Raw genomic sequence first — 24921 nt, forward strand, 5'->3', positions numbered from 1 at the left:
AGCAGGGGTCTGGGAGCCCCTGGGGGGCCGCCAGCCGGTTTCAGGGGATCTGCCAAGCAGGGCCAACATTACACTTGCTCGGGCCCAGGGCAGAAAGCCGAAGCCCCGCTGCATGGTGCTGAAGCCTGGGGCTCTAAGCCCCACTCGCTCTGACGCTAGGCAGAAGCTGAATCCTGAGCAATTTAGTTTTACAGGGCCCCCTGTGGCATGGGGCACTGGGCTATTGCCTTCTTGCTACCCCCTAACACTGGCCCAGATTTTTATATGCAGAAAAGCATATAGCTGTGGCATAGCTGGGTCATGGAGTTTTTATAGCATATTGGGGGGGCATCAGAAAGAAAAGATTGAGAATCCCTCATCTAGACTGTTTTATGCCTTGTATTCTGTGATTGCTCCTAATTTTACATGTTTCTAAATATTTTTTTTCTAGATAAGATCCAGGGAAACAGAATATGAAGATGGTGGAAGCGTTATTTATGAATATGAACCAGATTATGAATGTGTAAGTCTTTTTATTTATTTTTTTATTGGTTTTTTGTTGGTAATGACTGTTGCTTTGGGGGTTCATTACAAAAACAGTTTTGTTTGTTTTTTTAACATGATATGAGATCCTAAAGCTCGGTGTTTCCCTGTATATGTTTCTGGCTGCAAAGCATTATGATTTTAAGTTTCAGCTTAGCTTCTTTATTTTGAAATGAAACAGGGAAGTGTTGTGTCTGAAGCGTCCTACACAGGAGATCAGCAGAAAACCCTTATGGAAGTCCTCAACTATTGTCAGGTACCACATTTTTATCTTCGAAATAGTTTATAAACCTCTGCAAAAAAACAAGGCAAAATTATGTCCTGTTTCTATCCCTGTATATGTGCCACTATAACAGCAATTTGCAACTCTATTGCACCCAGTTGTTCATTTCTATAAACTTCACTTGACTTAACTGTAAATGCATTTTGCTTATTTTTGATTGACTTTTTTATATGCAGCCACTGAGCCTTTTACAATGTAATTAACCTGAGAGTGTCTCCAAAGGTCAGTAGTAATACAACATATGTAATACAGAGTCCACTGATTTACTTCAAGGAATTGCAAGGTAATGGGAAATGTTTGGCATATAGATTTTGAAGGCATCTGATGTTTGCTTTTAGAATATTACCTTATTCAGAATCTTGTTATTCAGGCTGAATTAGGAGAATTTATTGCTTATGTTATCTGAAGTAGTAACTGGCAAGCTGAATTACTGCACCAGTGAAGTTAAAACTAAATGAATATCTTACTCATACAGGTGACTAGTTATAGTAGGGCTACTCCTTAAAGTAATGGGTTGGCCCTCTGTCCTTTAGGGAGCATCTCCTTCTGGAGTGATTTACAGCTAAATGTTAATTAATGTCATGTATGCCTTACTGCTTGCACCAGGGCTGCATGATTAGGTCATTGTACATTGCTTTTAATACACAACAATTTAAGCTTTTATTGCACCTTATTATGCTGAGGCATTTCATGGTGCTTTGGAGTCTCAATTTATGCAGGCCTTTGTTACTAAAGCAATACCATCAACTTGAAATCTAGTTAATTTTATTTTTCAAATTTGGTTTTATAGCCACATTTTCTATTCTTTTTAAAAATTTCTTTCTCTCCCGAATTGTTGTGTGATAGAACCACAAAAAAAGCAGCAGAAACTGACTGTGCTTTGGAAACAGTGCTACTGATCATACACTCTGAAAACACAACTTGTTTCCTCTCTACTCATTTAGTTCAGTAACCTTTTGTGTTACTTGTAATAATAGTAGACAAAATTGTTCAGCTGTGTGATTTTCCTAAGTTGTATGTATAGACAGCTGTTGGCCTTTGAACTCCAGTTTGATTTACATGGCTCTTATATCTATGACATGTTGGGGTCTTTAGGGTCTTTACAGTACTGTTACTTTAAAACTTTCATATCGGAGTCTTCAAGTAAGGCAAAGTCAATTTTTAAATCTGTGGGAGACTCAAATTTCTGAGCTTGAAAAGAGACTGAAAATCAGCCAAAATGTTCTGGGTACTTTCAACCAAGTAAGTGTTTTTCAAATTCTGTTTGTGTTTTTTTTCCCTTGAGTGTAATCAATGGGTATGCAATTGATTTCAGCATTATAATCATTTTGAGGCTTGGAGCTGAAACTGTTGCTCTCTGGAGCACCTACACTTGTCATCTTACTTTGGAATACAGATTCCTCCAAGGTATATTTCCCATCAGTGATGTAGAAATCAATACCTCATGAGCTATTTATCAGTATCTGGAAATATTTGGAAATAGATAATTCTATTTTTAAAGGTCTCTAACTACCCATAAAGTAGTATTAAGCCTATGATTTAAAGGTAGTATGACTCTTCAGATAACACATAATAATTCTTCTTGTGCCACTAGTCTACTTCTGAGTTTGCTTGATATCTCTTCAATGTGAAATAAAATGCACCATTATATTAGATAAAAATCAGCTGTATATTGGGTTCAGTAGGAAGAACAACTGTTCAATTCCGGTCATGTGCAGCAGGATGTTAAAACAGCAAGAGTAAGTCTTTCCCTGAAATTAGATCTTCCAAAAGAAGCACGCTTTTTCAAGCTTGAAATTAGCCTGTGGTTATCTTTCCTTTTGGTGCATAAGTAAATCAGCCTATAATTCACTTTACGAAGTGTATTTATTATCCACTGAACTGTTGCAAAGTTTAGACTTAAGGAAGGAACTTCAACCTTAATGAGACTTCCTTGCTTTTGTCAAATTTAAATGTAGTGCTTTTTATTTACTTTTCCTCTAAAAGTAGAAAAATTCCATTAACTTTCACATTTATTGCCAGGCCATGTATGATGCCATTCAGAAGTTGGATAAGAAATTTGATCTGCTTCATCGAAAGGTTTCAGAAATGCAGCACACCCGGATGAAGCCATTGCTCCTCAAACCTGTGAGTATTAAAGATCTGAACTGTTCAGAGTCCCTTTACAAGCGTGAGTAGAAATTAGAGGGTTAAACTCTCTCCTCACCTTCCACTGTGGTCAGAAGTGGATTTAGCATCCATTAGAGGCAGGTTATTATATACTACTTGGCATTCGTGAGCTCAGTCCTCTATTGGTGTAGTAGCAGCCAGAGTCAATTTAGTAGGCTAGGTCAGGGGTTCTCAGGACAAATTTTTTGGTGGCCTGAGAGTGCGGCCAAGGGTTGTGATGGATTCTCCATGTTGGACAATTTTTAAATCAAGATAGGATGTTTTTCTAAAAGCTATGCTTTGGAATTATTTTGGGGAAGTTCTATGTCTGTGTTATATAGGAGGTCAGACTGGATGAGTGGTCCCTTTTGGCCTTGGAATCTATGAAACCATTTCTTGAAGGAATGAGTGAGGGGCCAGTCTTACTCCATACAAATGGAGGGAGATGGCAGGAGGTGGTGGTGCCACCCACCTCATACTTTTTAGACCAATGGTTATAGAACTCATGTGGGTGACCCTCTTTCAATTCCCCCATCTGCCTGAGTGAGAGGATTTGAACAGGGATCTCCCAGCCCTCTTAGAAGAGTGTTCTAATTCCTGAGCTATAGGATATTCTAATGTGGGGCTCCCTCCATCTGTCCTGTTGAAGCTGTGGCGCTTTGGATAAATACAGAGTCGTTGGACCAGAGAGTTAAGTCCAGTGGTTTGGCACACCCACCGGGGAGGTGGGAGACTGAGGGTGAAGTATCCCTGCTCCAATAGCTATTGCATTGTTTATACACAGTAGAACAGCATCAATAGAGGAGACTGAGAAAAGCCCAAATCAGAATATCTCAGTGGTTAGAGCACTCTCCTGAGAGCTGGGAGACTCCTGTTCAAATCCCTTCTCTCTGGGAAGGGGAACACTCACCACCAGTGCTGCCTAGTGACTGTGCAGGGGTGTGGCAAGTTGGAGGCCCAAGAGGAAGACCCCTTTCTTAATACAGCTCCGCCCTGCAGCAGTCCGTCCCTTTAGTGACTCAGCTCTCCAGCCAGGTCACACTTTCAGTTCACTCCTTTTGGGTTATGTATCAAGGGTCTAATAATGGGGAAGTCTTCAGAATTCAGTGAGGGATTCAGGGCTTCCCCTGGAGTCTTGTGGTCTGGACCTTTGTACCTTCACTGTCTTCCCCCAATTAGGTTCTCTGCCAAGGGGCAGACTTCCATAGTCGTCCCACTTTAGGAGTTGGTAGGGGAAGCCTTGGTCTACTCTCTCCACTGGGCTCTGATCCAGGGCCCAATGGTAGCCAGCTAAGTCCTACACCTTAGGGTGCTATGCGGCTGACTCCCTGGATACTTCCTACCTGTCCCTCTTTTCCTACAGGATAAAGTAAATAGCTAAAACACAAATAAAGTCTCTGCCTTCAGAGAGTCACAGGTCCCTTCTTTATAGGCTTGGTCAGGTCACTATCACCATGCCTCAGGCAGCAAGAGCTCGTGTGGTGCTTCTTTCCAAGGGTGCAGGCAGCTCACTTCCATTATCTGCTTGCCACTGAGCTACTCTGCTCCTCTTTTTAACTTCCTCCTCTAGCTTGTGCAGACATTGCGAGTATCCTGCGGCAAGGCTAGCTGGGCCCAGAGTAGCGCTTTAGCCCTGTTCTTTCCAGTGGGGGGGGGGGCTTGTACACCCCATTACACTCCCCCTCTGGCAGAGAGGGGGAGAATTGAATCTAGGTCTCCCCTGTCCTGGCTGAGTGCTGTAACTACTGTGCTAAAAGTTATAAAGTGGGTACCACCACTTCCTGTTCCTTCTCCTCCTCCTGGATATTGAATCAGTCCTGATCTACTAGGTGTGCTCAGAGCATGCCTACCAGACCAGGTCCTGCAGGGAAGATAGATGATGTCCTCCTCTGCTTCGTGGGTCACACTGGGATTAGATAGGAAATAGACATCTGGACACGTAGTGTGAGGCAGCAGTGTGCACACCCAGAAACATAGGCCCCTGGGAAACTTTTATCTGGAAATTTAGGTGCTGAAGTGAGTGTAGGCACCCACAGGGTTAGGTGGCAGTGAAGGGGAGTTTTGTGGATTGCAGTGCTGCCTAAAACTGGGACTTAGGCATCTAAATCTGGGGCTTAGGTGCTTAAGTCCCTTTCTGGATCTGGGCTTTAGTCTTGATTTAAAGACTTCAGGTGATGGAACACATATCACATCCCTGTATCATCTGTTCCAATAGTTGATTATTTTTTCGGTTAAAAATTACATTTATTTTCAGTTCGAACTTTACTGACTTCAACTTTTAAACTAAAGAATCCTCTAGTTTCAGATAGCTTCTCCATGGATAGGTAATTTTAGGCCATGATCAAGTTGTCTCTTAAACTTCTCCTCAATAAACAAATTAGATTGAGCTCCTTTAGTCTCTGATAGTAAAACATGTTGTCCAGGCCACAAATCAGTGTTGTCATTTCTGACCTCCCCTGTTTTTGCTGGAAGAGTTGTTGGGTATCTTGGAGAATGTATATTTTTAGCGCTTATTCCATAACTGTTGTTGTTTAATAGTCTCACAAAGGCATTCTTTCTCCAAAATGTTAATAATTGAAATTAAAGCATTTTTAGTAACACCTATTATTTCTTTCAGTTGCTCCAGTTTTATTCCCTTAATGCAGTGGTGGGCAAACTGCAGCCTGTCAGTGGCGGGTGGTGAGACATTTTGTTTACATTGGCATGGCTGCCCACAGCTCCCAGTGGCCACAGTTCACCGGTCCCAGCCAATGGGAGCTGCAGAAAGAGGTGGCCAGCACGTCCTTGTGGCCCGTGCTACTTCCCACAGCTCCCATTGGCCAGGAATGGTGAACCGCGGCCACTGGAAGCTGCGGGCAGCCGTGCCCGTGGACAGTCAATGTAAACAAACTGTCTTGCAGCCCGCCAGCAGATTACCCTGATGGACCGCAGGTTGCCCACTACTGCCTTAATGTCATCACTTCACAAATCATTTCCAGTCATCATGACATCTTCCAGCCGAAATAGGACCTGCACTTCTAATGCATCAAACAGATAAAAGGGTGTCCGGCTGAGACAAAACAAAACTGTTCTGGCCTACTTTATTGTAAAGAAACCAACCAAAATAAAAAGTGCAAAACCAAATGTTTTGCCTTTAATTCAGCAGCAGGAGCATCAACTTATAGCTCAGCAGGTTGGTGACACCAACTGATGAATTTTTCAGCAAATATTATACAAAACTATGCCCATTATCAACTACTAATATATGTACAGTCTGTTCCTCAGCTATTTATTTAGCTCTTGAAGGAATGTTATGCTAGCAGGTGATTGGGAAGAACTTTAGAATCAGGATGCAAACAAAAGAGAAGAATGCTATGTTGGTGTCTGGACTGTGGAAACGAGTGAAGGTAGAGACCGAAAAACATGCAGTAGTTAGATTCATGGTCAAGAGGTCAGAGCTATCTTTATGAAAAGACTATAGTTAATGCTAAATGCTTAGGATGAGATCTAATCTCTCGTTCATGAAGGAAAAAAACAAAACAGATTTGTGAAATTTTACCTTAATTATTGTTTTCGTATCACATTTGCAGAGGCCCATTGGATTTACATACAGAAGTTCCAATCATTTATCCCATGGAAAAATTAGAGTACAGAAACCAATGGAAAGAGAGTCAAGTCTTCATATCTCTCCCCCGGGACAAGCAGGGCATAGCCCATCAATGAGGGTTAGGCTACAAAAGAGCCATCTCCAGGCCAACTCTGCAATAAAACCAGTTCAACAAACTCTTCAACTTGAATCGCAACAACCTGTGCTTAGGCAAAGCCCACCCCTACCCACTATAGTCTCCACTCACTCACTGCATCCACCATACACAGTGGCTAACAGGATCCCTGACCTTCCTCCACAACCAAATCTTGTAACCACAGTCATGGAAAGCACCACCAATGTTGCACCTTCAGCAGTGGGTTCCCCAATGGTGTCGTCGGTGATGCCAACTCCATCTGAAACCAGTTTGGGGAGAAACACCATGATGATGAATTACAGGGCCTCACCGGGAAGTGCGAATATTAGTAAAGAACTGCCATCTTCTTCTGTCTCTATCAATCCTAGTTTTGGTGAGTTACAAGTCACGTATGCTCAGTATAGTAGAGTGGAAAATTACAGTGAATAAAATGCATGTATAAGGCGCTCAATTTTTTTCTTTAACAAAAATAAATGAGCAGAGCTGACTTTCTCCTTTTGCATTTTAAAAGTGGATTAATATTTAAAGCTTTCTGAATAAAGCTATTGGGTGTGCATGATATACAGGAAGTCACTTTAACACTTGAAGTCAAATATTCAAAAAGTTAGTATGTACACTGTACTAACACAAATACTCAATTGATTCTTACATGTTACTGATTATTCTGATGTGCAGAATAACTTGGGCACTTTAACAAATCTTAGTTTACAGCAGATATTATGCTTCAGGATTGCATTAAGAATGAGCCCTCTTCTTCTTTCACTGTCCTACTGATAAAAGTTTTTTTTCATGCTGCCAATGGTACAGAACAGCTAGGACTCCCTGCAAGCCAATATGCATCAGTAAAATCTCAGCAGCCATTACAATGGAAGTGCAGCATATTAGAGTTTCTCTAAATCTAAGGATTTCCTTGGTAATGCTTTCATGTGAAAACTAAATATTCTCATATATAATAAATACTGACGATAATTCTATAAAGAATATGTCGTCCATAAAGCAAGGTGTGGAACATAACTTACAGTACGTTCTGCATTTGAGAAAGCAGCTTAATTGTTTTGTGTGTAAAGAATGCTAATTCTTGAATGGGATAAGGCAGAGGTTCTCTAATGTTTTCATTCTGTGGACTGTTTTGTAAGAGAGACCCGACCCCCCCCCCGCCCCCAAAATGCTCCAGTACTTATTTTTCTAAAATGTTTAATTCTGTGGATCACCAAAAAGAGCTCCATGAACCATTTCACCATAAGAGGCTGGGAATGAGCGACAGGGGATGGATCACTTGATGATTACCTGTTCTGTTCATTCCCTCTGGGGCACCTGGCACTGGCCACTGTCGGAAGACAGGATTCTGGGCTAGATGGACCCTTGGTCTGACCCAGTAGGGCTGTTCTTATGCTCTAGGTAAGCACACATGACACAGGCAGATGTTAAGTCCCTTCATGATGTACATATGTACCCTGAGTCATGCGGAATGGGACATTTTTTTGGAGTTTAAAAAATAAGTGAATCTGAATGTGATTGAAGAGTAATATAAATAATGGGTAAAGTGTTCACAGGTGCCTCAACTTCTGCTTGTGCACACCTAATAAAATGGACACTCACACCCGATACCTTTGTGAGATGTTTCCTTGAAAATCAAGTATCTGCAAGTATCTGCACGTAGTAGGTCATTCTGAAAATTTTGTCTCGTACGCATTTATATGCTTTTAAAAAATGCTATTACTATTATTTAATCAATTTTGGGTGCTTGATATGAGTGAGCTAAGAATGCTAATTCCGTCTGAAGATACTGACAGAAGCTATTTCTGCGTTTCCTGTAAGTGCAAAGATAGAGAATATATAGTAGATCTAGTTTTGGTAATGAAAGGTTGGGAAATATGAATTTACTATGTGATAAAAGTAAAGAGAGAAATTGGTTTGGGGAAGAGCTCCTTCTTTTAACAGATTTGTGCTAATCTTTTAAAAAATGTTTTTGCTTTACAAAGAATATGTTGGTGACCCAAAGAGAAATGTAAAGGTTCTTGGAAACTATTTGATGAAAGCCCGACAAAAGACCAAACCGAAGTACGCAGCACGTTACCTAGTCCGTGTCTTGTTCCCCAAGGAAACATTGCTGTGTAGCATTATGGGTGTCAGTGCACGGGGGCGCAGAACTTTGGATCCTAATAAGGTTGCTGCAGTTAGAGGTATGCTAACTTACAAAACATACAGAGTTCACTTTTCTTTCTTTAGCAGTTTTCTTGAATTCTTAAATTATGAACCTTGCATTGTGTCCTTCAATCTACCTTTTTGTGACTTGTTATCCAGCAACTATTATATTACCTGGTAGTGAATATTGCTCGACTGTGCACCTTTGGGTTCTGTGGGGAACTTTTATCTACCCTCATTTACCCTCAACTATTATCTACCTTAACATTTACCCTCAAATGCTCATTGTAAACTCTTTCAATATGTATGGTAGTTTCTCTGATGACTCTAATTTCATATTTTTCTCATTAATCGATCAGAGCTGATCATATTCATTTTGTATTATGAGGCCATAACACACATAGGACACAAGTTAATGGACATGTCAGCATTTTTCTCCTAACCCTCCATTTCTTCCTTTTTTGAAAAGTGGTAAGGGTGGCAACATTTTGAGAAATGCCCTTCCCAGTCCCAAACCCACATGCGCCCACCTACGCACACACTAGCTACTCGTTTTTGTAAGACTCACAAATCAGGCATTCATTTATTCTGTCTTGGCAGAAAGCAAACCACAGTTCATATGAATAATAGAATGATATATGTTAGCCCATTTGCTTGTCCTGTCGTCTCTATTGATAGGTAGTTTGTTTGACAATTTCCGTGTATCTACTAAGAAATATTGAATAATGAAAATGCTCCTTATCAGGTACAGGGAAACTTTTCTGATGCATCTCATTTTTGTAATGAGATGCAGAAGTTTTATTGTGCCTGTCTTGAAAGTACCAGTCTACCATACATTTCCTTAATATAAGCTAAAATCTAAAACTCATTCACAACCTTGGTAAGCACTTGAAATTTATCTCATTGTGTTCTCTTATTTGACTAAAGCTCTTTTTAGTGCTTCTTTATTATCACATAGTTTAAAAGACTTCCTACATTTTGTGTGCAGAATTTCTTGCAGCTCATTTCCCAAATTATGACCTGAGTGAATATGGAAGAGACTGGAAAACCTGCATCACAAACGTCAATGCCATGATCCGCTGCTTACGCTGTGAAACCAAAATAAACCCAGTAAGTCATCTCCAGGTGTAATAGTTATTCATGAGAGAGTAAATGGTTTCTTACAGAATTAGATATATAAGTAAGTACCTCACCACTTGAGCCCCATAATTGAAGACTCTTTGGGACTTATTTTGTCGTGGTTCAGCACAGCTCCACTGACTCCAGTCACAATGGTATGTGTGGAACAGTGTCAGCATTTTTATATTTTACAATATTAACAAAAGACACACACACATACTGCATTTTCAATTTAATATTTTGTAATATTTGCCTGTAGATAGTAAAATTTGTTGCAACTTGTAGTAATTTTATAGAATAGTTACCAATCTTACCAAAGTTTAAGTAGCTAGTTATTAGAAGACCTGTGTGATCTGAATTATTCCCAGTCATCTAACCCTTTAAGAACATGCATAAATCTTTGCAGAATAGGGGCCCTGTATAACTATCTATGCCACTCCCCCGACTTCTGTCAATAATGCAGATTATCCCTTGTTAGAATTTATTTTTAAGAGCTCTTCATTAAGGATCAACTCAAATACACTTTTAATGGTCATGCAGGAATATTTACTTAAATAAAGATAAAAACAAAAACAAAAAAAAACCTTTAGCAAAAATTACTGTATAAGAACTGTTACTAATAAGTATTTTATTTCTTACATTTTTCAGTATTAAACTATTTAAATAAAACCATTTGCAAGTGCCCTTGTTTGGTTAAACTAATGGAAAGTGTTTTACCCTTTTGTTTATCTTACCACTACTATTAGGGACACACAAATTTATCTTAACCTATTGATGGACAGTAAACTGTCTCCATGTCACTGGAATTTATTTACCAATTAATTTATTTATAGTCTATTAACATTATTGCAGATTGAATGAAAGCTCACTTCTTATCCCCATCTATCAAATCCCTTTAGTCAGTGTCCTTCCAAAACAATCTGCACTGACTTCAGCAATGTCTTCTGTTACTCTAAAAAAGTGTACAGCAGGATCCTTTCCCAGAAGCCTTGACAATTATTTCACTCTCATATCCTGTACTGTTTTGCAATAGCTAGGGGCTCAAAACAGTGTTGGAAAGGTGTCTTACAAGTTAAACTGTTATTTTGATGTGCAGAATTCAATGCTGCAGTTGTTAACTAGCTATAAAGGTTTCCCTGGCAAGTAATATCTCTGAGATTTGCGTTGGGTGCAATAAAAGGATCAGAACTACTCTACCTACCCTATAGTTCTTCTGGCCTCTTTAGTTCAAACCAGGGATGTCATCTGTCTTCCTACTGTTCACAGATAATAGTCACAGTTCCACCCAAAGTATCTCTGGCATGACCTCCAGCATTTCTCACTTTATCTATTTTTCCTCTCTACCTTGCAACCCTTGGGTCTTCAGTGTATCTAGATTATGCTTCCCCAAGACTGTACCTCCACTGTATATTCTTATAGGCCTTCCCACATCTGGTCACATATTTCCAGCCCCTTTGCATCACACTGGTATTTCACCCCAAGAACACCTGGAAAATCCATGCAACTCAGCTTCCAAAGTGCCTCATTACACAAGGACCTCAACAAGTGGCTGACATGTGGCTCTTGTGGTTGAAACGTATGGTTAACAATTTCTCAAATTTGGGGAATCTAATTCCTAATAATGTAGAAATCATTTGACACACTTAACTGGAAAACTGGTAGACTTCTCCCAAAGCAGGTGTTAACTCCATTTGTGTGTTTCAGGAGACTACTGAAGGGAAGGAGAAACCTGCTGACACTCCAGACACATCCATTTGTGTGGATTTAAACTATAATGGGGAAGATAGTGAAGTCAATTCTCAATCCTCTCAGAAAATGACCAGCTCAACAACAAACAGACTTCAGAATACCACATGGGATAAAGTCCCTGAGATGTTCCATGCACCTTCATCCAATAAACTACAGTCTTTGGAACCAATGGGTAAGTTAGGAGACTTTCATCTTCTGGGTTAACACAAATTGCATTTTATACAATTGATTTAGAAGTAGTAGATGTTAAGATTCCAAAACTACCGCGCTAGTTTAAGTACAGGTAAGTGAAATCATTTGTGATATACAGTGCCTTGAATCCCACACAATGGTAAATGGGGTTTATTGACCTACAGGACTGCTTTCCATTTTTCCCAAGACAATCCCTCAGTATAGGTAGTATGTCCCCTCATGGCAAACACACTCTGGCAACAGACCACCTGTGTTCTCCTCCACCCATGTCCTTATCACAAACACATTTGCACTTTTTTTCTGAATAACTAGATTGGCGATCTCATCTGTGAACTAGTCCATCTAGCATTTCAAGAGTTCATGCATTATTACCCTATTTTCCCACTTTATATGAGAAATAATAGATGTTCCAAGGCAGCTTGGCATATTAAAGAGGCAGAGAAATTTTCTATACCCTAATCTGACAGGCAGATCTTTCACTGTGCTAAACTTTATGACAATTTCCAAATAATCCCAAAAGCAGCCTTAAAACTTGTTTTATTTTCTTCCATTAACAAAAGTGCACAGTTTATAAATGCAACAGTAAAACAAGATACCACATGTGGCATGTAATGGCTATAGAGATCTCTGGGGGAAATTCTCTGTGGCCAGTTCCCTGGGAGACAATTGGTTGGGTGGGACTTTTGTGGGCTGCTCAAGCCCTATACAAGAGGTGGCAGGACTCTCTTACTCAACAGGCCTCGTAATTGACTCTTCTTTTGCTACATATTGTGACAGACCCAGACCAGTGTGATACAGGAGTCTGGTAGACGGCAAATATATTGGCCACTGGATGAACAGTTTTCTGTTCCCTGAGTGACCAGAGCAGGGGCTGCCCTAGAGCAATCAGGAACCTGCCAGAACCAGTTAAGACAGGCAAGCTAATCAAGATACCCGGAGCCAATTAAGAACTTTCTAGATTCAATTATGGCAGGCAGGCTAATCAGGACACCTGGTTTAAAAAGGACCTCCCATCAGTTAGTAGGGGTTCAAGTGTGATCAGGCTTCAGGAGGAAGATCCTGCAGTGTGGATAAAGAAGGTGCTGGGGGGAAGGCAATGGGGAAGTAGCCCAGAGAGTTGTAGCTGTGACGCAGCTGATACAGGGAACATTGTGGACAGCTGCTATCCACAGGGCCCTGGGCTGGAACCCGGTGTAGAGGGTGGGCCCGGGTTCCCCCTCCATCCCTCCAACTCCTGATCGGACACAGGAGGAGTTGACGTAGTCTGTGAGAAACACCAGAAGGGAAGATCTAAATTGGAAAGAGATCTGCCCTGTCCCCAACTGCGGGGATTGTTCTCCTTTTCCCCCATGCTGGCCAGTGATGAGGTTAGCTGAGTGGATGGCAGGTTTGAGCCACTAGCAAGAGTGGCCAAACTGAGGGCTGCTGTGAACCTCTGAGGCAAGCAAATCCGCCAATAAGCGCAGGACCCACAAAGGCAGAGGAGGAACTTTGTCACAATATAATGTACCTTTTATTCAGTGTGTGGCTCACTTCTTCATTGAAATGAAGTAGTTTCAAAGTAATATAGAAGAATGTTCATACTATTTTCATTCTCCACCCACAAAGTTTGAATACTATCAGAAAGCAGCACTGCTTTTATTTCTTGGAAGGACTATTTATTTATTTTTTTAGATGAAATAACACAGTACAGGAAGCAGTCCTGAAGCAAGTCAAGTTGCATAACTAGCATTTCTGAAAGCATAACAAAGGCTCTGTTATGCTACTATACAGCAGAGCAAATATATATTTGAAATAATTTTTTTGGCTGCTTGGGGTGGCTTGCAAAATAAGCCATTGTGTTTAAAATACATAGTGTTCCCGAATCCCAAGTTCCACCTGCATTATTGCAATCATTTAGATACATGGAGTTTTCTGCATTACTGCGTGTAAAACTCTTCAAGAAGCAACTGTAAGGGTCACACAGACAGGACCTTAATTTCTGAGGATCCCATGATGCTTTTTGTAAGACCAGGGCTTGCTTCATGTCCTTGGCTAAATTTTTTCTTCCTCTCCTCCACATTCAGTATGTTGCACACTGGTTGTCTGCCTAGCTAGCTATCATTATTCCATCCCAGAGCTGCTGAATTTTAGTTCTAACTACAGTGATTCATTTCATGAGTGTGCACATATCTTGTATAGTTTGTCAAGTGGTTTGAGATCTTTCAGGATGAAAGATGCTATGTATATATATGTTAAGTTATTTCTTCTGGCCTTTCCAAACAAGTAGTATAGGGGGAAAAAATTGTCTTCTAACTTTCTACTATAATGTGGTCCCTTGAAAGCATGGAAAACAACATTTCTCCAATGAAAATAAAACATTTATCTCTCCAACTCCCTCTCTAGAACATCTTGGGAGTCCATGGCGCAACGTTCAGTTGCCCTTCTCAGTTATTTATGTAGCCAAGGGGAAGTCTCGGCCAGAGTTGTCAGCTCGCTATCTGATTCGCCATCTCTTCACAGAAGATGTATTGGTGAAGAGCAATGTGTATGGTAATCTGGAACGTGGCATGTGTCCACTGGACTGCAACAGAATCAATGCTCTCAGAGGTATGCACAGCTAAACTCTCTTCAAAAGATGGGCTGGAAATAAATAAAAATTACTAACCTTGTATCCATAATCAATCATGCAGCTTCCAAAACATTATGTGAAACTGCCATGAGATTAGAGGCACAACTAGGGGAGGAATGGAGGGGGGATATATTTTTACCTGAACTCCTGATCTATGCAAGATTAAAAAACAAAACAAACAAACCCTGTCCACATATTATCTCCCTAGGCCATCTAGTCACTTTTCTGTATTTCAGCTTTTCCAATAACTTTTTAAAAATAGACTTCATCATCACTCTAGCTTTGACCCTTGTAACTTAATGGTGTGCTCGACTATATTCTGTACTGGGAGAATGCACTTCTCAATACTTGTTTTGGCCCAGTTGTGTCCAAATAAAACATGCAAGCAAAACAGAGCTTGCATACAAAATTGATAATGATGCCCTACTTATGTGGTTGTTTATCTTTTAGACTTTCTTCAAGAGAACTACCCATCCTTTGATCTAAAGGAAACTGGATATGATTGGAAAGCATGTGTGGCTGCCATAAACAGTACAATCCGCAGTCTTAGACATGACCATAAGAAGGCTGCAATTGGAGTCCGAAAGAAGGTCTTGGCCACACCACCATCAAGTGAAAAGAGTCCTCCGCAAAGCCCTACTTCAGTAAAGCCGTATGAAAGTGACACTATCAACCTTACAGACTAAAAAGCTATGTCTTACAACCATCTGACATCTAGCTGCAGTCATGCTGTAGGTTGTTCAAAATACTATACAGAAGCCAATCTTGTTGGGTTGTCCCCAGCACTATATAATATACTCCACAAGGCCAAAATGGCGGAAGACCTGGGGTCCCTCCCTTCTTGAGCCACTGGCACTGATGCCTTACTCCATTCATGGTAGGTTGCATGATGGGCACTTGTCTGACAAGCACCTACTTTCAGTGAAGTACTGGCCCCAGAAGAGAGCATTTTGCCTTGAGGAAGTGCACTGCACAGAACAGGAAAGAGAAAATGATTGTCCCTCTGAACAAAACAATAAGGATTCAAAAGCCTAGCTGGGTCAAGCTTGTTATGTTTGGGGAGGGGAAGTTGTTCTAACAGCTGGATAATATAATTGAAAAAACTTATAACATAGAAAGGAGAGTGTGATTGGTATTGCACCACTTTGAGTTGTCAGACATTTCGTTTTTTTCTCCCATCCTACAGCAGAGATTTTGTTGTAGGATAAGGGAAGATGAGGGCAACTACAACAAATACAATTGCTGGTAAGTAATATTTTTCCTCTTCCTGATGGTTGTCTCTTCTGGAATGAATATTAAGAGAGAATATTTTTGTATATATATTCTGGTTCTCTTTTACTCAATGTAAAATACAAAATATATCCTTCTGAAGGGATAATCAACATATACCATACCATACCATACCATACCAAACCAACGTAACCCACTGTTCCGTGTTTGTTACATGTCCCCCTCTGTGTCTAATCCACCGAGGATAGGAGTATGTTTGAGCTTCCAGCTAGAGAACTTGGGTCCTGATGAACCAATGAAGTCAATGGAAGGCTTTCCATTGGCTTCATTGTGCATAGCATCAAGCCATTGGTCCTTTAGCTCAAGCTAAAGAGACTCATGCTTTAGCTCTGTATGTCCTGAGTCATGATTAAGATGACAATTGTTACACCTATCCAGACTCACCTATAATAGTCACAGCTTTTAGGTTTCTGGGCAGTTTGTGTGAACTATCAAGCATATTTGCTCTGTTTTTTGTAGGTTGTTAGTAGTTAGAAGCATTTGACATCCTAACCCTACAAAGTCAAACCCTGAAAGGTGAAAATGCAGACTCTCTTTTCAGACATTGTTTGTCTCCAAGATAGTCAGGATTGCTAGAGCTTTGTCCCTCAGAAATAGTTACATATGTTCCTTTTTTCCTCCCTCCACCATAAGATTTTATACATATGTTAATAAAGCATCTTATTTTGGAAATTACTTGACTCTAATAGTCATACTAAATACTCTATATGAATAGAAAATAACTTTCCTTCCATTTTTTACATGACTGTATATACATTTAGGCTTAAATGAATCATTTGAATGGATTTATTTTCACTATAGATTTTATGCTGTTGTTGTTTAGTCCTCAAATTAACATTTGAAATAGAGTTGTTCTTGTTTATGACCGACATACTATCATTATTCTTCTTTAGGATCCTCCTTGCAAAATACCAACAGTTTTAGAATCTAGTCTGTAGGTATTTCCAGTTACAAAACTCAGAAAAATACCAAAAATGCTTAGATTTTTTTTTTTCTTCAGTATTTGTAGAGAATTTTTCCACTGTCATCCACAGATGTAAATGTCAGGATGGCATATTTATAGACTTAGCTAACTAGCACTGAGTTCTGTCAATGTGATGTGTACTTCTATCTTCCATTCTGAAGAGACCCAAATAACTGAACAAAAAATAGTAATAGTTTCCTCATAATTGTACCAATTTTTGCTAACTTTTGTAAAATGTATTTTGCCCTTAGGAAAGAATATTTTACAAATAAAACTAGAATATATTTGCTCCTTTATTGACTGAATTTGTATTAAATACTGGTATTTCTTGTTTGGGGACCATAGTTGAAGGGTAGTTTTACCTAGAAAGGGGTTTTTTCGTCTCCTGTCAGAGACATGGGCTTTGGGAAGAGTTTTTGCCTAAGATTAGCTGGCTGCTTCTGCACATGTTATAAAAAACTGATTATTTTGGCCATCAAAATCATAAGTAACCAGATAACATGTCGTCTACGTGAGGAAGTTGCAATGGGTTGACTAGAGGGGTAACTTTAAACTGATTTAGTTAAGCCAGAGCAAACCCTTGTGTGGACATGCTTGTTTGGGGTTAGCTTAGGTCGATTAGGAATCTGTTAACCTAAAACAAACCGTCATAAACTGAAATAAGCATGTATGCAAAGGTGCTTGCACCAGTCTAACTAAATCAATTCAGGAATTAATTTAAACTGGTGTGACTTTCTTGTGTAGACAAGATCTTATTCTGACATGATTCCAGAATCTAGTTCTGAAACGAGCACCTTGAATCTAGTTTCAACATCTTTATACATCAGACTTAATGGGCAACTGACACAATTTAAGTCCAGAGGCCACTGCATGTCTGCTTAGTAACTAACGTTTAGAAAACTAAAACTCTTGTTGATGCATCCATTGCAGACGTGTGAATGATGGTGAGTATAGTTTTTTCACATTTTAATGCAGTCCAGTTTTCATATCCATGAAAAAAGAAAATGTAAGTTTGAAGAACATCCAAGTTTAGCCATGAAACCTGGGTTTTGCCCATATGTTACAATGAAAATGAAAAGAGCTCTTTATCTGAAACAGTCTAGAATGAATTTACAGCTTAAGATTGATTCTACAAAATACAATGATACAAAAGTAAGTATTGCAACAAATATGGGGCCTGATCCTGCAGTCCCAGCTCAAACTATGGACCTTAAAGGAAATTTTGTGTAGGGCCGGCAGAACAGCCCTTCAGCATTAATTTCCAGATCACCACTCTCACAAAGAAACCTGGGGCAGGAGCAAGAACATCTCCACAAGTATTCCCTCCGTTTCCAATGTATTGTTCCTGTGGGATTCACAGAAGGAGTGGGGGGAGGGGTCTTCCTCAGCATTCTTAGATCTTGGGGGTTCTGCGGGAGGTTACAGCCATTCCCATGGAGGCGGTCTGTCTCCAGAGCAGAATGTTGGGTGCCTTCCTCCAGCTCCCAGGCAGAACAGCTTCGCTGCAGGTCAGTTGCCAGACACATCCCTCCTCACCACAGCCTCTAGGATCTCCCACCAGGTTGCCAAGGATGCGTGGGTGGGTGCGAGAGAGGGAGGAAGAGGAAAACCAATGAGCATAACACATGCACCTCCCCGTGCACAGCAACCCCACTAAGGTCTCTCAGAGGGAGATTGGGGAGGATTGTGCTATGGAAGGAGGACGAGATCTGTGTGCTGATGGGGCCCCCGTCGAATGATCTAATTCTGACTCTTCCTGTCCTCCATTGCAGGGATGCACGTGTGTTTTGGAGAGCAGTTGGGGGCTGGAATTCCATGAAAGTTGGTCGCATTCAGTTATGCAGGTTTCAAGGCATGTGTTGAAAATATCCAGCTTGTGGGCAGACTCAGCTGTAGTAGGCATAACTCGTTCCTTAGAACAATAATATCAATGTGTCAAAAGAAAAATCTAAAATAAGTTCCTGAAATGAATATAACGATACAATTTATGTCAATACATACAGATTCTAGAAAACCAATGTTATATGCTAACAACTTTTTAGTTACTGAATGAATTAAATGCAAATGAAACAATGGATCATAGGTTATTTTCTTACAGATGCAGTAAACGATGGTGTCCATATATAGAAGATAAGGGAATATAGCAAAATCAAAGCACTAGGTTTAATGCTGGAGGAATCTGGGCTTGGATTGCATTAATTCTCTATACCCATTCTGTCCTTGGCACTTCTGGGACCACCAACCAGGGTACTAATTGTGATGGTCGATTTTGTGATCTTTGTAATAAAAAAGCATCATTGCAGTTACATCTCTGTTAAGAACTGGACTGATTATCAAAAAGGGGGGTCAGTCTACATTCTGAGTGGGGATCTAGCAAGAATGCAGTAATATGTCATGTTCTATTTCTAAAGCAAGATGAGACTTCAATGGTGAATTTAACTTTGAAATTTAAAACCAACAATTTTCATTGGGCAAAGATAATTTCCCACACAGTACTATTCACTTTGGTGTACATCTGTTTTTACCAATTGTGTAGATAACCTTCAAAAGCTGTTCCAATTGTACGTTGCAGTGGCAACTATTAAGGTCACTGAGTCTTCAAAGGTGAATAAGTTGCTTGTGTCTCATACAGGTTTGGATTTTCTTTGTTTTGGGGCTAGTGCATGTTCTCCCTTAGTATTTGTTTGGTTAGTTTGGTCAGAGGAGGAGTTCAGAATGTGATATAATATGGATACAATATTTTGCACATTTTTATTGCTGGCTTGTGTTTATGAGAGTTCTTTGATGTAACAGTCACTTTGCACTTCCCTGGTATAATCACTGAAACTGCTGACTTTAAATGCTCTTTTTGTTGTGAGTTTGATTAGGTGCTTAAGCATTAATTTTATTTAAAACTTGCTTATAACTTCATGTTAAAATAATTTTGGTCATTTAAATACAAGGTTAAGTATGATCATAATTACTATTTTGTATTCCCTTTCACACTGTAGGATTTTCTAGAAAGACATGAGACCATCAGATTAGAAGTGCTTACAGCACCATCAAGCAAGGGCCTAAATAAGTTCCATGTTTAAAGGATAATCTTAAGCATTTTCACAATAAACATGCAGTATTGTGAGTTTCATTTTTATCTGAAATACAGATTTCAAATGCTCAGCTTGACACTTCTTGGATAGATCTGGTCAAACATTTTCCATTATTTTTTTTTTTAAACTGAAAAATGACCTAATTCCAAAAATGATTTTGTTGTTGTTGACATTTTGCAATTTGAAAACATTAGCAAAATGTTTGTCTCTTTTTTAATCTGGGGTTTTGATAACATTATAGAGATACAAATAGTTTGTTTATTAAAATAATTACATATAAATCTGGAAATCCATTTCTGAAAAGTGACTTGCTGAAATATCTTGACTACATGCTGAAGCAACACCCGGCATATATGCTGAAAAAAGAAAAGGGTATTGGATCAGGCCCTGGAAAAGTCAGTGAGAGTCTTTTAGCTGACATCCAGTGGGCATTGAATCAGGCTTTCAGTCAGCTGTTTGGAGCAAGTGGTCATTTTGAACATTTTTGTAATTATTTGGGATGTTTTCTCATAAACCATTTCTGGTAAGAAAATCTAAGAGTTTTGCCACAGTAAAGACTTCAGAATTGTGCTCACAATGAGAATGTATTGGGCCAGTGCCGAAGGAAAGGTGTGGTTTTTTTTGTTAACGAGGCATGAAATTCTCTAAGCTCCTGTCTGTGGACACACAAGTTGCCAACTACAGATGAAAAGGTAAGTACTAAAGAAATAGTATCCTTTTTTATTCTAGTTAATGAATTCAGTGCAGTAGTATATTTAATTGAAGCTTTGCGTGGACTACAATGAAATGGTGTGGTTTTAACACGTGGTAACTAACAGTCTGAAAAGTCTAGTGGAGCAGCCTCTTTTTCTTTTAATGTAGTTGGTCCAATAAAAGATACTACCTCACCCACCTTGTCTCTCCAGTGCAAACAAGGCAGTGTATTTGTCTAATATGTGCTAAGCTGGTTAAAAGTTAAAGCCTAGGCTCCAGGTGGTATGCATTGTCTAGACTAGATGTCGGGTGTGTTGTGTTTTTTTTTAACACGTTAACATATGCTAACATCCTACCTTTAAACCCTAGTCTAGACAAAGCCTACAAGGCAGTTGATACCGGGAAGTTACATCAGCATAGCTACATCATTTAGGGAAAAATCCACACCCCTGAGCAATGGAGGTTAAGCCAAACAACCTCCCGGGATAAACAGCACTAGGTTAATGGAAGAATTTTTCTGTTGACCTAGTTATTATCTCTTGGGGAGGTGGATAGTGTCTTTACTGAGGCACTGCTGTAGCATTTCAAGGTGAAGAAACCCTTATTGTCTGCAGGAATCCAGACTGTTACTTTAATTTGTTTCCTCCTAAGGTTTGGGCCTGCAGGCTACTGGGGTTGGACAAAATAAGTGCAGAGGAGAGGGCTAGCACTGAGTAGGCCTAACCCTATGGCCTTTCATCACACAAGTAGTCCATTTTAATAGTTCTTACTTTTCAGAGAGGACCTGCATTTTATGTGCAATTCTCCATATGCAAATGGGCAACCCCTAAGTTGCATAGTGCTTCCTGTGAGATGCTGACTACCCTCAACTCCTTTTGAAGTCAGTGGAAATTGGATTGGGAATTACAATTATTTCAAGATCTTCATGCCACCTGCAGTATGTATTGCCGTAAAAAGTGTGCTGAAGAGCAGACACCAGGAGAGATTGATAATAAAGGGCAGCCATGAGGGCCTGTCACAGACGTGCTTCTAGAAGTTATCATGAAATTGTATTTCATAATCAGTTCCATGTCTCGTGATGTATTCTGGGCACAATGTTGTTACTGGCCCATTAGCTAGAAGTCGCCTACTTCCCTCAACTACCTTCACTTGGATAGACCATAACAAAGCACCATGCTCTACAGGTGCCCCAATGATGCAGTGTCACAACCCTGGCCTGTAGCATGCAGGTGAGGCCCTTAATCAGGACAGCCATTTCACCCAGATATTTCCCTGTTCATCAATCAGGGTTTCTCAATTAAGAGGATTCTATGTGGTAGCAAAAAGACAGATGCATTTTGTCTATTTTGGTATTTACTATTCCTGTTCTAATATCGTGGTCTTTGAAAACCTGCTGATCATTAATTTTCTAGTAGCAGTTGTGGCCCAAGAAGTTAACGCTGTTTGTTTGTCTGTCTGTCTGTCTGTAATGTTGGCTTAGTTACTTGACCCCGTCCCTTTCTCCCAAGCTGAGGAACAAAGCACAGTTACCAGGAGGACTGTTGGGTCACACATCACACGGAGTATGCTAAGCGCACCACTTCTGCAGCCTGTAATTTAGGGACAGGATACTGGCTGCAGCTCATACAAACCTTATACTAACAATGCCTAGCTCCTGTATCGCCATGCTCCTCAGTAGACCTCAAAGTACTTTACAAAGGAGGTTGGTGGTATTATTCCCATTTTACAGATGGAGAAACTGAGACCCAGGGAGGAAAGTGCATGAGGTCACTTAACAGATCAGTAACAGAGCTTGGAATTGAGTCCAGATCTCCTGAGTTTAGTCCAGTGCCATACCTAGTACACCACACTGCCTCCCATGAAATATTTCACAGTTAGCATGTTCTCTCCCCTACCTCTCTTTGTTTTTCTTCGCTTTATTTATTTATTTATTTATTTTTAATTAATTTGTGTGGCAGGAACCCTCACCCAGGTTTGCTATGCACTGTACAAACATATAGAGATAGTCCTGCCCCATGCAGCTCACAATGTAAGTTAGATTTCTATGGTCAAAGAGGCAAATTTGAGCAAGTTTGTTTGTTTAGCTGGCCCTGTCAAGGTTCCTTCCCCACTCTGAACTTTAGGGTATAGATGTGGGGACCTGCATGAAAGACCCCGTAAGCTTATTCTTACCAGCTTAGGTTAAAAACTTCCCCAAGGTACAAACTTTGCCTTGTCCTTGAACAGTATGCTGCCACCCCCAAGCATGTTAAACAAAGAACAGGTAAAGAGACCACTTTGAGACGTCTTTCCCCAAAATATCCCCCCAAGCCCTAAACCGCCTTTCCTGGGGAAGGCTTGATAAAAATCCTCACCAATTTGTACAGGTGAACACAAACCCAAACCCTTGGATCTTAAGAACAATGGAAAAACAATCCGGTTCTTAAAAGAAGAATTTCATTTAAAGAAAAGGTAAAAATCACCTTTGTAAAATCAGGATGGTAAATACTTTACAGGGTAAGCAGATTTAAAACATAGAGAATCCCTTTAGGCAAAACCTTAAGTTACAAAAAGACACAAAAACAGGAATATACATTCCCTTCAGCACAGCTTATTTTACAAGCCATTAAACAAAAGGAAATCTAACGCATTTTCTACCTAGATTACTTACTAACTTTACAGGAGTTGTAAGGCTGCATTCCTGATCTGTTTCCGGCAAAAGCATCACACAGACAGAGAGAACCCTTTGTTTCCCCCTCCTATCCCCCACAGATTTGAAAGTATTTTGTCTCCTCATTGGTCATTTTGGGTCAGGTGCCAGCGAGGTTACCTTAGCTTCTTAACCCTTTACAGGTGAAAGGGTTTTGCCTCTGGCCAGAAGGGATTTTATAGCACTGTATACAGAAAGGTGGTTACCCTTTCCTTTATATTTATAACAGGCCCAATGCAGTGGAACAGTAAAGACCATCTGTGCTATGTTGCCTTACAAGAAAAGCTCAACAACAAATGTAACTATGTAGAAAGAGATGGCTTGGTTACTTGCTGATGGTTCAGTGATCTGGATTCATGTTAGTATCCTTGATCTTCCTCCTACTCTGGCTCATTGGAGTCGGGAATCTTCACTGAGATTTGGCAACAGATGTACAGAGAGCGATTGTCTGAGTTATCTGATCCACAGGATAATTCCCTTCCCTTTAAGCAGTTATGCTGACAGGAAATTTGGAAAGAAAAGGACTGCAGAAGCCATTTAGGTTGACTTGATAACCTGTTTGTATTTTAAATGCAGAGGCTCTGTCTCCTATCATCTTGGTTAAGGGGGTAGAAGAGAAGAAAGCAGAGAAAATGCAACGCCCTGATGTCTGTGGCATGAAAGTGCAGAATATAGAGACAAGTTAAAATAAAAAGTCAAAGGTAGAGAAACTAGAGAGAGCATTTCAGTGGTGTAATTCTCTCTGACTTTACTGACCCTTACTTTATGTTCTTCATGCAGTTATCTGTAAAACCATTTAAACTAAGAGCCAAATAAATTATTTAATATGTTAAGAGGTCAAAAGATACTTTTCATTGTAACTATTTTCCATTTTCCATGTCACAACTCTGAAGGAAGATTTAGTTTCCCTTTTAAAGCATGTGACCTTTTGGAAAACAAATGGATCTGTAAAGGCTGCTTATTGTATTCTAGAAAACCAATTAAAGAGATTTTAAAATATATATATATTCAAATTGGTCTTCCATGCATTTCAGAGGTTTCCTTTTCAAATCCCGATAAGACATTTTCAATAAAATGTTGCTCTCCTTTTGCATGCATTTGGATTATAAATGGGGATTATTTTTCCTACTGGATTTATCTCTGATGGAAGGTGCAAGTACAATTGTAATAGCTATCTCCTTTTTAAAAAAACAACATATACAATAAGCAGCCTTTACCAATCCCTTTTGATGTATGAAGTCCTGTATAAAATGACTATTCTGCAACAGCAGGTAGCAAGCTCTTCTCTTTTAAACACTGTCTTTCATTTTAATAAATACATTTTTAGTGATCATGGGAGGAGGAGGGGTCGGAAGTTCCTCACTATTCTCCAGGTAGCAGCAGAGAAATAGTTTCACATATCAGTCATATTTTCAATGTGTAATTTTCTTTTTTTTAAACCTCGTGGCAGTAATATATATGTGTTTCTTTTTAGCCAGCCAGAGGGCAAAGACAACACATGTTCATAGAATCATAGAATCATAGAATATCAGGGTTGGAAGGGACCCCAGAAGGTCATCTAGTCCAACCCCCTGCTCAAAGCAGGACCAAGTCCCAGTTAAATCATCCCAGCCAGGGCTTTGTCAAGCCTGACCTTAAAGGCTTTGTCAAGCCTGACCTCATCCTACAAAGAAGTCAGTGTTATGTCTTGCCTTATTTTTGTGGCTAT

At 39.8% G+C, this 24921-nt stretch overlaps 1 protein-coding gene across 13 annotated transcripts in view; it reads left to right on the plus strand.

Annotated features, from left to right (window-relative positions):
- BEND2 (BEN domain containing 2) overlaps positions 1-24921 on the plus strand; it is a 57907-nt gene that overhangs the window by 17293 nt on the left and 15693 nt on the right. For 4 of the 13 annotated variants that reach the window (XM_043537916.1, XM_043537919.1, XM_043537914.1 and 1 more), the window contains 9 exons: positions 431-502; positions 704-778; positions 2828-2932; positions 6523-7048; positions 8658-8858; positions 9809-9930; positions 11644-11860; positions 14266-14469; positions 14942-17041. In XM_043537916.1, the coding sequence (XP_043393851.1) occupies positions 431-502; positions 704-778; positions 2828-2932; positions 6523-7048; positions 8658-8858; positions 9809-9930; positions 11644-11860; positions 14266-14469; positions 14942-15177 (1758 nt within the window). In that variant the 3' untranslated portion in view covers positions 15178-17041. The other 9 variants (XM_043537917.1, XM_043537915.1, XM_043537913.1 and 6 more) reach the window with 6 other exon arrangements.

Source organism: Chelonia mydas, chromosome 1 (assembly GCF_015237465.2).
Source record: "Chelonia mydas isolate rCheMyd1 chromosome 1, rCheMyd1.pri.v2, whole genome shotgun sequence".
In the NCBI taxonomy this organism is placed as follows: Eukaryota; Metazoa; Chordata; order Testudines; family Cheloniidae; genus Chelonia; species Chelonia mydas.